The 15,374-nt window shown below is 35.3% G+C and overlaps 1 protein-coding gene across 1 annotated transcript in view; it reads right to left on the minus strand.

Moving 5' to 3' along the window:
• Positions 1 to 2,850: 2,850 nt before the first annotated feature.
• The window catches only part of RCAN3 (RCAN family member 3), a 35,180-nt gene continuing 22,656 nt past the window's right edge, over positions 2,851 to 15,374 (minus strand). Inside the window, exons 3-5 of the mRNA XM_037828163.1 lie at positions 6,037 to 6,210; positions 4,612 to 4,783; positions 2,851 to 3,552 (exon numbers count right to left, since the gene is read on the minus strand). Of these exons, the coding sequence (XP_037684091.1) occupies positions 3,368 to 3,552; positions 4,612 to 4,783; positions 6,037 to 6,210 (531 nt within the window). The 3' untranslated portion in view covers positions 2,851 to 3,367. The remainder of the gene's footprint in view (positions 3,553 to 4,611; positions 4,784 to 6,036; positions 6,211 to 15,374) is intronic.

The following is a 15,374-nucleotide window of genomic DNA, read 5'->3' on the forward strand; positions in this document are numbered from 1 at the left end:
AACACCGAATTTATTAATTAGAATTACTAAGTCACTGCCTTTAACAGATAAGGTTTTTCTTATTTATTGCATCCCAGCAAGGAAAGACAATGTTTTTCTTTCTTATGTCAGGAATCAGTATTCACTGCCTCCAAGTATCTTTAACAGGCCAATGCAAAGAAAAGTAGAGAGAGCACCAGCCCCAAGTTTGGAATGCTAATTGTAGTCCCTGGACCGCCACTCCCTTGCTACTGGCTCCTAAGCAAGTTGCATAAACCAGTATTCTTATCTGTGTAATGTAAGGATTAAACGATATGATTTCTAAAGTTGCCTTCAGCTCTGTAATCGAGATCTTAAGAAAACCAAATCTTTTCACTTGATATAGCAACATTTTTAAAAGATGGACTTTACATGCACAGGAAACAAAAAAGATCATATTCTGAAAGAATAAAAGTACCTACATTTTCAATTCAAACGTCTCATAAACATCTATAATGTTCTGCTTAAGCTTTCATACTGAATTTAAAAGTTCTTAACAGCTTTTATTTGGCTCTTAATTGTTGACAGATTTTAGCATACAAAATTTTGAAGAAGTAAAATGTGAAGAGATGTTTGTTTTTCACTTGATTTTCAGTTGCTGATGGCAAGGGAACTGTTTTTACGCATTTCTGCCTTAGCACCTTAAACCTAGTAGATGCTCGCTCTTTAAATGGGCTTACCTTCAGCTTCATCAGGGGATGGGGTATGCTGAAAGAATCTAGAATTTGAGAAAGAATAATGCAGGCTCTGCCAATTCTCCTTATCACATGTTATAGTTTTCCAATCCTTCACAAATGTTTTTCCTAACACAAAGCACCATTTTCTTTTCTCACAATTTTCTAGACAATATAATTCCCTAGAAGAGATTGTGATCGCTAAAGAAAATGTGGCTGCTATCTTATGCAGTGTTGAATCTAAGAAATAATTTGATTTCAAAGAAGGAAAAAAAGTAAGTGAGTTTATTAAAAGGAACTAAAAAAAAAAAAGCAACAAACAAAAAAACCCCACAAAAACAAAACAAAACAAAAAAACCCCAAAGATATAGAAGACTCATCTCTTGCAAAATGGTTACCTGAACTGGATATAAAATAGTCAAAAAAGGACAGAAACCATAGTACCTGTTGAGATCCTGGATGATATCACAATATTAAAAAGCTGATAGGCATGTAGTAGTTTTATTTTAGAATTCACCTAATAGAAATATTATACTAGAATGAAAATAATTAATGTTTTCCATTCAGAAAAGTTTAAATGGTTCAATATATATGTATTTAAATTTGGCTTAAACTTTTCTTCCTTTTATTCAAAACTACCCCACCAAAAAAAGAAAGAAAGAAAGAAAGAAAGAAAAAATCAGGTAATTTGTACTGCTTCACTTAAAAAAAAAAGTTTTATATGTTAGGGATAGAATATTCTTTAATTGGCGGGTAGAGAATGACAGCCACACCAAATACAACATCATGGGTTTTGATCACTTAGAAAATTATAGGAATTATAGGGAATCAAGATTACCTGGAAGGATATTTTAAAAATTCCCAACTGTTGAAAATAACTTTATTTCCTGACATATAGACTCTTTTCTGCACTGACAGGTTAGCGCAACTAGATAAGATCAAAAACTGGCATGGTGTTGAGTTCAAACCTACAGAGTAAATTTATTAAGTAGCTGGCAAGTTCAACTATCAAATCTGAACTCAATAAACTGCTTATGGCATGAAAGACTGCAACTGAATTTATATTAGATTTAGCAGTGGTGGATATATATACACTTCAGAGTATCTAAGGGTAAGGAAAGTATATAAAACAAAGTTTCTTGCAATACAGTTCAAGCCCACAGAAATAAATTCTACCATACGAAGAACAGCTAATTCACAATAGCATGGCACCAAAGATACACTGGCACCATCGCCTGAATTTCTGCATTTTTCTTTCTTCGTAATGGTTTATAATAATTATAACAACAACATTGATTTATTAGTCCAAACTCACATGTGCAACTCCTCTACATACATCACAGCTCCTTCACATGCCCCAGATATTTGCCATACAGAAAACAAAAACAAGAAAAACAGCATAAACAAAAACAAGAAAAATAGTAGAAGGAAGAGTCAGCTGTCCCACGTGACCAAAAGCAAAATGTTCTAACTTTAAGGCTTTTCTATAAAAGGGTATTCAAAGTCTGAATAGACCAAAAAGAGTTAAAAAGATGCTGCTGCTACTTTAGGAGGCTCAAATATATAATCTGAAATATAACTGAGAAACAATTATGTTTCAATGAAAAACACTGACTTTAAGTCAGAGTGAAAAATTTCACCAAAAAGAAATTATGACTGATTAAATGATCTTCTCCCTTTTCCCTAGCTCATAGTAAAAGCTTCTCTTTCAAAGCAAGTTGAAAAATGTTTAAATGGATAATTTAAAAATGGTCTTCAGAAAATCTTACCTTTTCTAATCTGAAGTCAAAGAATGACACAGGCAAATGAATGTACAGCATAGAAAAACTCAAGAACTAGTGGTCAACACAATATTGGAAAAGGTAACAGGATAAAAATAGAACATCACAAATGACAGAACACAGAAGCCATCTGAAATCATCATCAGTCAAGTTCACGGGAGACGTGCCTGCTTTTGAAGCAGCAGCTCTTTCCAGCAGCCTGGCTCTGGGAGGGAGGGCTCATTAGGAACAGCGTCCATACATCACTTTCTCCAACTTCCAAGTAAGAGTTATGAGGAAGAGAACAACATGCACCTAGATTTGTGCTGTTTGATTCTGACAGTCAAGGTGAATTTGGCATTTCTTCCCCAAAGCTTAAAGGAAAAAAAAAAAAAAAAAAAGAACCCAAGAAAAACAGTTTTCTGTAAATTATTCTATATTTCAGATTTTTTTTCAAGAGAAAATTCCATGTATACTGATCAATAGATTATTAGTTATAATACCAGTACAAAAATACCCACACTGGATTATTAAAATTGTAAGACTATTTTTAACTTCATAAAAATGGTCTTGCACTGGGTGACTATAATTATAGTTCCACCTTTTGGTACCTCATGCTAAATGGAATTGGAGAAACTACGTTGTTGGCGGGGGGGCGGGGAGCCATTATCCTAATTTACTACCATTTAAAACTGGTCAAGAGTTGCCAAGGTTCGGGGGTTAATTCTTTAAAGTGCGGTTTAGAATATCAGCTACAATGTTTGAACAGGTGGAATCAGCTGCTGCTCCACCCTGTCACGGCTGCAGCACAGGCCTGGGGAAAGCCACACTGCGCTCCACTCACTCAGTCTCGGCGACACGCAGCAGCGACGACCAGCACGGGGCACGCAGCTGCCTCGCGCAGAGCCAGGGGCCTCACAGCGCGCAGTCGAAGGTCTGGGGCTCATTCGGGGCTGCGGCTGCAGGCTCAGGGCGCCTTGTCTGGGTAATTTTCTGTTTGGGGCTTTTTGTTTCTTCTTCCTCTTCAGTTTCGCTTTCACAGACATGAACCACCACACTTGGGGTTGACTCGGTTCCTGCATGTAGTTCGTATTTCTCTCCTGTGAGGTAAAAAGAATGAGAAACATGGCCAAAGCCCTTTCCTCCAGCAAATGGAAGTGCTTTGTCCCTTGAAATGTCTTGCTCTACTCGTATTTTAACTGCCAGTTATTGCTTTCTAAATCCTCACATCCTTATGTCAGTACTTTATAAATTGTTTTGGTTTTAGAGATTTGATACTTTAAAGTTCTTATTAAATTTTGCAATTTCAAGAAAATAGCTGGTGAGGAGTACTGAGGTCTTGAGAGTTAAAATATAAGTGTTAATTACTGTTCTGTGAACAAGATGAGTCAATCTGCCTAATGTCATAATGATTTCAGTTTTTCCCTTGGGAGACACTTGTAAAATTCCAGGCAGCTTGGCAAGTTCTTTTATTATAGGACCTCAGACATCTAAGGTACAACTCTAATATCACAAAAACACACTCTTCCTCAAAATGCCTCTTGTAACATCTATAATATACTGTCTTGGCTGAACAACTAGTCTGAACCAGCATGGCATCAATTTCTTATATAATTTTAAAGGATGAGAGAGAAATTAGAGAGGGAAAAGAAGAAATTAAAAAGATATAAAGTTAAAGAAGATTCTGGCAGGAATGATATGGTATTACCACCAATTCCTTAAAATACTATTCAATATAGAAATTCTTTCTGGTACTTTCACAGGCCGAGTAGAAGGCAACTAGTATTTACTAACTGCCTGTTATATAAGAGAGAGAGAGAGAGAGAGAGAGAGAGAGAGAGAGAGAGAGAGAGAGAGAGAGTGTGTGTGTGTGTGTGTGTGTGTGTGTGTGTGTGTGTGTTATGTAATCCATATAACCATATGGAAAGTAAAGATTATGATTATCCCCACTTTATAGGTTGGAAAACTGAGGCTAAACAACTTGCTCAAGATCACTAAGCTAGCAAATGCCACATTAGAATCTGAATCCAGGTTTGTGCAAGTTTATCTTCCGCTTGAATCATGCTGCCGCTAGTTGGCTGGAACATGAATTGCTGAACATGGTCTTCAATACAAAAGTGTCCTGGGGAGAAAAAACTAGAAAAATAAAAGCTTGTTACCTGGTCCCAATTTGGAAACAGCACAGAGTAAATCATAATTTATAACAGGCATTGCATCCTCACTCTGCTTCCATCCCACTGGAGGAGATGCTGGAGGGGAGATGAGGAACTGTTTGACAGGCTGTGGTGGTAGTAAATAGGATTTGTCCTGTGTTTCACTGGACATCTGCACCTGCAGGGGAAGAGATACTCAAAATCAGTTCACAAACTGGACTATTTTTTCTTCATTTTCATCTGCTAAAATGAAGAAATGATTTTACTTACGTTAAATCATTTAACGTAAGTAATGAGGTAGCACACATTGTGATTTACTTTTTTTCCCAAAAAAGTATACCTTTCTTGCAGACTATATACCCTATTATTCCTATGGTAAATTCTGCAATTTGCACTTATTTTTAAAATAATTGGCTTTATTAAATATTGTATAGATTCAAGGCTAGGGATTTTTAAGTTAAATGCTACACCTCTTTAGAGAAAATTAAAAATTTCTCTTCAACAGTCTGTAATCTCCAGGAGAGTAGTTGGGCTGGGTCTGTTTGATTCAGCACTGAATACTCACTGCATAGCACAGTGTCTGCAAATATTAGGCACTTAATAAATATTAGCTGAATAAAGAGTTTAGATTAAGTCATTTTGACCCTTATTTTCTACTCAAACTCAAGTGACTTCACCAAGAAATGTCCAGGCCTCTCTTTTCATTTAGACTTTCATTTAGAATGCAAGATAACACCCCCGCTCTCACCCTCTTTTTTTAAATTTGAAAGCCAAGACCAAGGAAAAAGTCATACTTTCTGAAAAATAAAATGTTGCATCTCTAATTTGCTAATTTTTCAGAGAAGAAACTGGCTTCTCAGAGAGTAACATCAGTGTTGGATTAAAATAATAAATATAGACAATTCTTGGTAATCCACAGGATCTTCTGCAATTTCAAAGGCTAAGACAACCTTTTTGCACAGTTCCATACCACCTCGTTGGCCACCCCTTAGACCACCAGCATTTATGGCGGTTCTTTATATGAATCACAGAACACAGAAAACGACTTGTGAGACCATTTTCTCCATTCTTCCAGGGATGACACATCACTAGTGCCATTCTCGATTTCGAGGAGAGAAGTTAATTCACTAACCTTAAGGTGTTCAGATAAGACCCCTGCAGAATCCCAGGTAAGAAAGGCTGCCAGAGGAATGCCTTTCACTATGATCAAAGTTAGGAAGGTAAGTATGCTTAATACATGCATACATACATACATAAATAAATTGCATATATGTAAAATAAAGGAGGAAATAGTTTTAGATTATTTGCTGAATGGGATTGTTCATTTGAAAGATCTCTGATATAATAATAATATAGACAATTGAAAACTGAAACTATTTCTGGATGGAGAAAAAGAATTTTAGGGAAGAGTGTCATTTGTGCTAGAAATACCTGTGCAAAATACAGCTTCAACTTTTTCCCATTGAAGTCTGTTTCATGTAGTTCTATTCGAGCTCTTGCTGCTGCTTCAGGTTTGCTGAAATTTATTCTGACTCTTCTAAAGCTTTTAAACAATTGAAATGTAACTTGGTCATCATAGATGGTAAAAAGTGCTTCAAATCTCTCCTAGAAATTGAGGAGCCACAGGGCAGGGAGAACACAGAAAAAGAGGAAAAAAGAAAAACCTTTAACAGAAGGAAATTTAAATCATTAAATGTAAGTAACGAGGTAGCACACATTGTGATTTACCCCCTTTCCCAAAAAAGTATACCTTTCTTGCAGACTATATACCCTATTATTCCTATGGTAAATTCTGCAACTTGCACTTATTTTTAAAATAATTGGCTTTATTAAATATTGTACAGATTCAAAAGATAAAATAAATGTAAGGTATAAAAGATGATATAGAGATACAACTTCTCATCACTAACATAGCCATAATTAAAAAACAAAACAAAATTAAAATGAAAACAAAATAACAAGCATTGGTGAAGATGCAGAGAAACTAAGTCTTGTACACTGTTGGTGAGATTGTGAAATGGCGCAGCTACTGTGGAAAAGTCCGGTGGTTCTGCAAAAAGTTGAACAAAGAATTATCCAGCAATCCCAGGTAATACCATTTCTAGCATATACCCAAAGAATTGAAATCAGGAACTCAAAAAGATATTTGTACACTGTGCCAGTTTGAATGTATTATGTCCCCCTAAACGCCATTATCTTTGATGTAATCTTGTGTGGGCAGAGTTACCAGTGTTAATTAGGTTGTAATTCTTTGAGTGTTTCCATGGAGATGAGCCCCACCCAACTGTGGGTGATGACTGACTGGATAATTTCCATGGAGGTGCTGGCCTGCCCATTAGGTGAGTCTGAATTAAATTACTGGCGCACTATATAAGATCAGACAGAAGGAGCAAGCTGCTACCGTCAAGAGGGACACTTTGAAGAACGCACAGGAGGAGCTGAGAAGAGCTGCAAATGAGACATGTTGAAGATGGCCGCTGAACGCAGACTTTTGCTCTGGAGAAGCTAAGAGAGGAAAAACACCCAAAGAGCTGCTAAAAGTGACATTTTTGAGGAACTGCAGCCTAGAGAGGTACATCCTGGGAGAAAGCCATTTTGAAACTTTGGAGCAGACGACAGCCACATGCCTTCCCAGCTAACAGGTTTTCCGGACACCGTGGGCCATTCTCCAGTGAAGGTACCCGATTGCTGATGTGTTACCTTGGACATTTTACGGCCTTAAGACTGTAGCTGTGTAACCAAATAACCCCCCTTTTATAAAAGGCAATATTATCTCTGGTGTTTTGCATTCCGGCAGCATTAGCAAACTAGAACATACACCAATATTCATAATATCATTATTCACAACAGCCAAAAGGTGGAAGCAACCCAAGTGTACATGAACAAATGAATGGATAAACACACAAGGAATATTATTCAGCTGTAAACAGGAATGAAGTTCCAATACATGCGACAACATGGATGAATCTTGAAGACTTGAGGTTGAGTAAAATAAACCATACACAAAAGGACAAATATTGTTTGGTTTCAGTTATATTAAATGTGTAGAATAAACAAATTCATAAAGACAGGAGATTACACATTACCAGGGGCCAGGGCCAGGGTCAGGAAGGAAAGGGAGTTAGATACTGCTTAATGCATGCAGAGTTGCTGTTTGGGGTGATGATAAAATTTTGGCAAAAAGATGGTGGTGATGGTAACACCACACTGTCAGTGCAATTAAAACCAATGAATTATACACTTAAAAGCAGTTAAAATGGGAAATTTTAAGTTGTATATATGTTATCACAATAAAAACTTAAAAAAAAAGACGATACAAACAAGCATACCCAGTTATAGAAAAAGAGTATTACTATTGCTTTGAAGTCCTTAGTTTGTCACAGTTTCCCCCCTCCCCCCATCCCATCCATTCCTTTCCTCCTTCAAAATACCCATTTCTGGACTCTTGTGCTTATCATTCTCTTGCTTTTCTTTTTAGTTTTATTGCATTTATTGTATTCCTAAAAATACAATAATGTCATATGTATGATTTTATAACTTGCTTTTTTTTGCTCAGATTTTGTTCCTCTGATTCTTTCTTGTTGCTGTGTTACTGTAAGTCATTCTTTTTCACTGTTATATAGTATTCTATTGTAGAGTATACCACAATCTATCCACTCTAATGCCATTGGAATTAGGGCTGCCTCCAGTGTTTTTGCTATTGCAATGCTGCTATGGACATTTTTGAACATCTCTAGGTACCCATATACAAAAGCTTCTCTGATGAACAGACCAACAAGTAGAATTCCTGGGCAGGAGAGTTTGAACATCTTCAGCTTTAGTAGATAATGCCAAATAGTTTTCCAAAGTGTTTTTACCAATTTACTTTTTTTTTTTTAATTCAGTTTTATTGAAACATATTCACATACCATACAATCATCCATGTGTACCAGTTTACTTTTTAAGAACTTATAAGTGTTCTGGTTGCCTCATATCTTTGTCAATACTTGATACAGACTTTTAAAGTTTAACCATTGGGAGGCAGGGAACATGAAACAGTCTCTAATTTTGACTACAACTCACAATTCACTGAATAATAACGAGGTTGAGTCTCTTTTCATGTTTATTGACCATTTGGGGTTCATCTTCACGTGAAATGCTTTTTTAACATCTTTTGCCCATTTTTCTATTGGGTTGTCTTTGTTTATTGATCCAAGAGAGTTCTATACTGGTACTAATTCTTTGTCAATAATACATGCCGTAAGTATTTTGCTCCAAGTTTGTGGCTTTTCTTTTCACTGTGGTGTTTCTTTGGGATATAAGTTTTAAGTTTGAACATTACTGAATATCAATCTTTTCCTTTTGTGCTTTCTGTGTCTTAAAAAATCCTTCTAGATGTTCTCTGGATTGCCTCCTCAAAGCTGAATGACTTTCACTGTCACATTTATGTCTCTAATCAACATAAAATAGATGGTTATGTATGAGGCGCCCCCTACCCACTGCACTGGCAATTACTGATCTGCTTATCACTACAGATTGTATTTTCTTGAATTTTATATATGCAGAATCATATAATATGGACTCTTTTTTGAGGGGTGGGGTGGGGAGGGTTTGGTTTCTTTCACTGAGCATAATTATTCTGAGATTCAACCATGGTGTCATGCTTCTTTTTATTGCTAAGTAGAATTCCACTCTATGGGTGTTTATACAGTCACCCATTGATGGACCTTGGGTTGTTTCTAGTTCTGAATTATTAAAAATAAAGCTGCTATGAGCAATCACATACAGGTTTTGTATGGATATATGATTTCATTTCTTTTGGGTAAATCTCTAAGAGTAGAATGGCTGAAATGTACGATTAGCTTTTTAGAGAATACCAAACTGTTTTCCAAAGTCTTTGTACCATTTCACATTTCCACCAACAGTGTATGAGATTTCCAGGTGCTCCATATTCTTGCCAACAGTTGGTATGGTCAGTCTTTTTAACTTTAGCATATTCTTGCCAACAGTTGGTATGGTCAGTCTTTTTAACTTTAGCCATTCTACTGTGTATGCAGTGTTACTGCGCTGTGGTTTTAATTTGCATTACCCTAAAAACTACCGATGTTGAGCATCTTTTTCATGTGCTTATTTGCCATCTCTCTGCTATCTTCTGTGGTCAAGTATTTGTTCACATCTTTTGCCCAGTTTTAAATTGTCTTATTAAATTGGAAAACTTTTTAAAAATATATTTTAGATAGAAGACCTCTGATGAATATGTGCAAATATTTCTTCCCTTTTGCATTTCAGAACAGTGTCTTTTGATGCACAAAAGTTTTTTATTTTGAGTTTCCAATTTGTTAATTGTTAAAATACTTCATCTTTTTGGTGTTGAATTTAAGAAATCTCTGCCACACCCAAGGCCTAAGATTTTCTCCTATGTTTTCTTCTAGCTGTTTTATAGCTTAGTTCCTACATTTAGGTCTATGATCCACTTTGAGTTAATTTTTATATATCGTGTGAGTAAGGGGTGAAGTTCATTTTTTTTTTCTAAATGGTAATCCTTTTGCTCCATCACCAATTGTTGAAAAGATTTTTCTTGCCCCTGTGCACTGAAAATTATGAAACATGGTTGAGAGAAATTAATGAGGAAAGATGCCTCTTTCTCCTGTGGGAATCATTTGCTGCCATTATTGGCTCTCTCTATCCGACATTCATTTCCTATTGCATTAATTTCTACTCTTATCTTTATACTTTCCTTCAACTTTGTTCTTTTTCTATCTCCTTAAGATGGATGCTTGGTTTATTAAATTCTCAGTTTTTCTCTTCTATATAAGCATTTAGAGGGTATATAATTTTAAGTATTACCTCAGTTGCCTCCTATAAATTTTGATATACATTATTTTCATTATAATTTGATTCTAAATACTTTATTTCCCTTATGATTCTTTCCTTGTCTCATGAATTACTTAGATCTGTATTTCTTAAATTCCAAATAGATGGGAGTTTTGTTTTTTAAAATCTTTTTAATGTCTAATTTATTTTCACTATAGTCAGAGGAGGCTATCTGTAATGATGGCAATCCTTTGACATTTATGGTTTACTATGCCATAAATTTTCATAAATCTTCTATGTGTGATTGAAAAGAATGCGTTTCTGCAGTTCTTGGGCACAGTGTTATAAATATGTCCAGAACATCAAGCTTATTTTTTTTTTTAAGTTCTATATCCTGACATTTTTGGGGGGAGGGTCTCTGTTTGAAGTATTGATTACCAAGAGAGGTTTGTTAAGATCTCCCACTATTAGGCTGTAATTTGGTCATTTTTGCTTTACATGTTTTAAGGCTATGCTATTGTGAACATAGGAGTTTAAAACTGTTTTCTGTTTCTAGTGAACTGAACCTTTAATGTAATGATAGTAGTTGTCTTTATCTTTATCTCTCTAAGAGCATCTTTTGTCATGTCTATTTTGCCTGTTATTAATACAATTAGTATAGCTTAATTTTGGTTAGATAACACATGAAAATCAATTTCAATCTTTTACTTCTAACCTTTATGAATCCTTATGGTTTAGAATGTCTTTTATAAAAAGATTTTATATGTGTGTGTATATATATATATATAATTAGATAAAAAAATAAATCCAGTTTGACAGTTTTTTAACTGGAGGAATTAGTCCATTTATACTTGTAATGACTAATATTTCTGTATTCCTACCATTATTATTTTGTTATTTGTCTGATTCTTAATATTATTCTTTCTCCTTTCTTGCCTTTTCAATTGACTTTTTCCTCTTTTTCTATTGCCCTTACTGAATGAAATTTCTATGAAAGATGCTAATGTGTATTTAGCACCTTCTTTAAAGATGCATAATTCCCCATAACTACAGTTCCTCTTTTACAAGGGAAAACAATAAAATCCTTTTCTACAGGTTCATATTGGGAGTATGTAATTCCACAAAAATAGCATTTACTGATAAAAAGTAAGATTAGACATATACACTATTTTGAGATTAAATAGAGCAGGAAGGAGGGAGAGTAATATAAGAGTCAGTCTATGAAGCTGAATAAAAACCTTTTTTTCCCATTTATTAATGAATTGGGCTAATGAAAAGCTTAATTTCAATTACCAGAAGAATAGTAACATTAAAATTTCTTTACCAGTCACTTTTATCCAATGGTTTAGTAAATGAAATATCACAGAACAGAACTAAGAAAATTCCCCAATACCTCAAGGAATACTCCTTAGGCTCACCAATGGTAACACAATAAAAAGAACCAGTAAATTAGCTTTGTTTTTGTTTGGCCTACTTAAAGGTCTTTCAATTTTCTACTGATACTGAAGTACAAATCTTACAATCCCTAACTCATTAATTTCTCTCAATTTGAACACTTACCTACCACTTTGCAAAATTTCTCCAATTTGATGAAATTTTAAAAATTAGTGTCCAAGTATTTATTCTTCTAATGTTCAAATATCCCTCAATTATTTAGGAATGATCACTTATCCATTTTTGTTTATTCATTTTAAAAATACGTATGAAAGCAACCGACTGCAAATCAGACCTTGTGCTAAGTGCTGGATTTCCAATGTACTACTACAAGTTTCTTCAAAGGGAGGTCAGCTTTAAGATAAACACTATTCTTATTTACTGTATTATTTCTACATATTAAAGTAATATGGACAAACAAAATATTAAACATGTATTAAGGATTTTAATATAGTGTATCAGTTCTTAAAAAGAAATATGAGCATGTAAATATAGCAAATACTAATAATTATTAATACACGTAGGCACATTTTGTACTTTCCTCCGCACCCTTTCAAAGATGGTTGGCTTTGTCACTTTTAAAAAGAATTCATGTCGAGACTTTGTGAAATGCGTTCCATTTAATTCTTAGTAGATGTTTATCTTAAAAATGTTTTGGAAAGTAAGTAAATATTAAAATTCCCATGTGAGATAATTAAGAAACCTCAATGCTGCATATACTGGAAATGGAAACTAAGGAAGAACTAATTAAGCCTGGTTTATAAAGGATTAGTATTTTGTAAATTTGTATGTTAAGTTTTCCTTCCCTAGGGTAAAAGGACCATGTACTTATTTCTAATTCTCCACAACAATGAAGTTTTCATAGTAACAAGCATCTCAGAACCAAGCTATCCTGCAAACTAAACAGCTACTTGATAATAACATCCTTCTTCCTATCTCCCTTCAAAAGAATTGTTTTCTCTTTCCAGAAGGACATTGTAACTGAATGTAACATGCTGATGATAGCAATGGGTCACATAGTTCTCTCATCTAAATTCCAATTCCTGTGAATTAAGAATTATACAAAAATAAAGCCAAGCAATTGTTGATTAGTAAGCTTTTTCTACATTTTTATGTCAGTTCTTTCCCTCTCTTTTATACCTATTTTTTCCCTTGATGTGACAAAAACATGTTTTATGAAATGTGTGACTTCCGTGAAGTGCTGTAGGAAACACGAATAACTAACTTGGAGGCAAAACTGTGGCCATTTCCTATTTGAGGGAGAGGTAAGAGCCCTGAGCTGGTAGCTCTGCTCTTCCATGAATCACACATAACACCACGTAGATTCCTCTGGCTGTCCCAGACAACCTGGCATTAGCATAAAAGAGATTTAGAAAACTGCAGACAGGCAGAAAAGGACCTAATCTATGAACATGGACTGAGGGGCTTGTGATGAACATTAAGAACAAGCCATGTAGCTGTTTGACAACTCACTTGGAAACTACCGTATTTCTTTCCTTAGAACTGTTTTAGAAATGACTCACTTTTATGGGTTTCTGAATTTTCTAATGATATAAAATTAACATCATCCTGTTATTGGGAAACGGTTACCCATTTACTTCAGAAAAGATAATGGGGATCCTATAAAATCAAAATCCTGATTAACCACTCTACATTTCCAGTGGTCATTTCGTAAGCCCCTCTGGCAGTATGACATTTACAGGAGTAACACAAACAACGCAGCCTAAAACCAATCCCTGAGGCTTTTCTCAGTATATAAAATAAGCTTTCCACAAAACATAGATCAGGAGCTGACGTCATATGCTGAAATCACCTGTGCAGTAAGTCAGCAGTTTATGACAATAAATACCTTGTACTTAAGATATATAAGAACAAAAGAACATTTGCCAGTGACTTTCTTGGGAACTCAAGAACAGCCTTTCCTGGCTGGGCAGAGGCATCCTAAGATCACAGGAGAAAAGTGGGAAAGATCTCACAGGAAGGCAGGCTTCAGTGAATCCAGATGAAAAAGCTGAGTTTGTATTTCTTGACCTTTCTGGAACTACCACTGTTCCAATCTCTACTCCCCCTAACCCAAAGCAGAGAAAGTGAAGTTTATCTTTTACACTGAGGATCAAACTATAAAAAAGATTTTGCCCCACCCGTTTGCTTTGGACTGACAAAATGGGATAAGTTCCTTCAGGGGTAGAAGGAACAACAATTTCACTGGTGATGCGATGCTTCAATCCATTCAGCAGTGAAATCATCTTTGGTGTCCCGAGGCAGATTTCTTAGATTCTATGTCTTTTTGTAAATTTGAAATAGAAAATTCCATCTCTCCTGTGCATAGAGGCAAAGCCTCGGTTTCTCCTCAACAGCACTGCTGACTAAAATAGTCAGAGGGATGGACTCCATCGACCAGAAAAAAAGGTACACATACAACTAGGCATGGTGAATAAAAAAACTTTACTTTCATAATCTGAACACTTGTAAAAGTTATGGGATCTAATTTCAGAGTTGCTAGAGGCGAGCAGAACATAGAAGAAATTTAAAAACCTTTTAACTCCTTTGTTATTTATATTGCCTTCAATATTTGCATCAGAAAGAAGAAACTGAATTAAAATTCAAGAAAATATGGACATTTGCTCAATATTTATTTTTATGTTTTAATCGTCAATATGCTTTTATATATATACATTCTGCCTTATTGGAACATAAATTCTTAAAGACTGATTCTTCCCCAAATCTATAATATTCTCTATATTATGGCCAAGAAAAGTACTCAAACTGAAGATAAATCATTTTTAATGACAACAAACTATGAATTGGTTTGGGTGGGATGATGGAAATATTCTTGACTGCAGTGTTGTTCACGTGGGTATAGACTGTCGAAACTCATTACGATCTGTACATTTCATGGTATGTGAGTTCTACCAAATTTTAAAAAATGTATAATAGAAAAACAAGAGAAAGGGTGGGATGAGGCAGCTGTGGAGGCAGCTCCAAAGATAGCAGTGCACGCAGACCCTCACCATCACAAGCACAACCTGTCACTGTCAGCCACGAACCTGGCTGTGAGCACAGTGAGGCTGGTTTTGGTCAGCTACTATTTCCCCTCTTCAATTAGGCGACACCTCCCTGAATATAAAAATTGCTCCCTTTTTCCCATGGCTAAGTTGGAAAAGATGTATTATTGGGCAAGTACAGAAGATGTCTGTATAATGCAGAAGTCACTTTCAAGCCCAGTTTGATGTCTGATTGCTAGCTTCAAAATATTCTAGAAAATGTGGCTTGCCACGTAAGGTGGGGAATGAGGTATGCAACTACAGCACAACCCAATCATAACATTAGCAATTAAGTGGGTTAGGTGGCAGTTGGTATCTTCTGGAAGAGCCTCTACACATACTAACACATGCAAACTCAATTTTCAAGATATGAAGGTACTAAACTCAATCCAGGATACTCCCCCAAACCTGGTAGCCTATCAATAAACAAAAATACTTTTTATTTAGTTATTTCCAGGAATATTTATTGGGAGGAGGTACAGATCTTTAAAATTATAA

Source organism: Choloepus didactylus, chromosome 2 (assembly GCF_015220235.1).
Source record: "Choloepus didactylus isolate mChoDid1 chromosome 2, mChoDid1.pri, whole genome shotgun sequence".
In the NCBI taxonomy this organism is placed as follows: domain Eukaryota; kingdom Metazoa; phylum Chordata; class Mammalia; order Pilosa; family Megalonychidae; genus Choloepus; species Choloepus didactylus.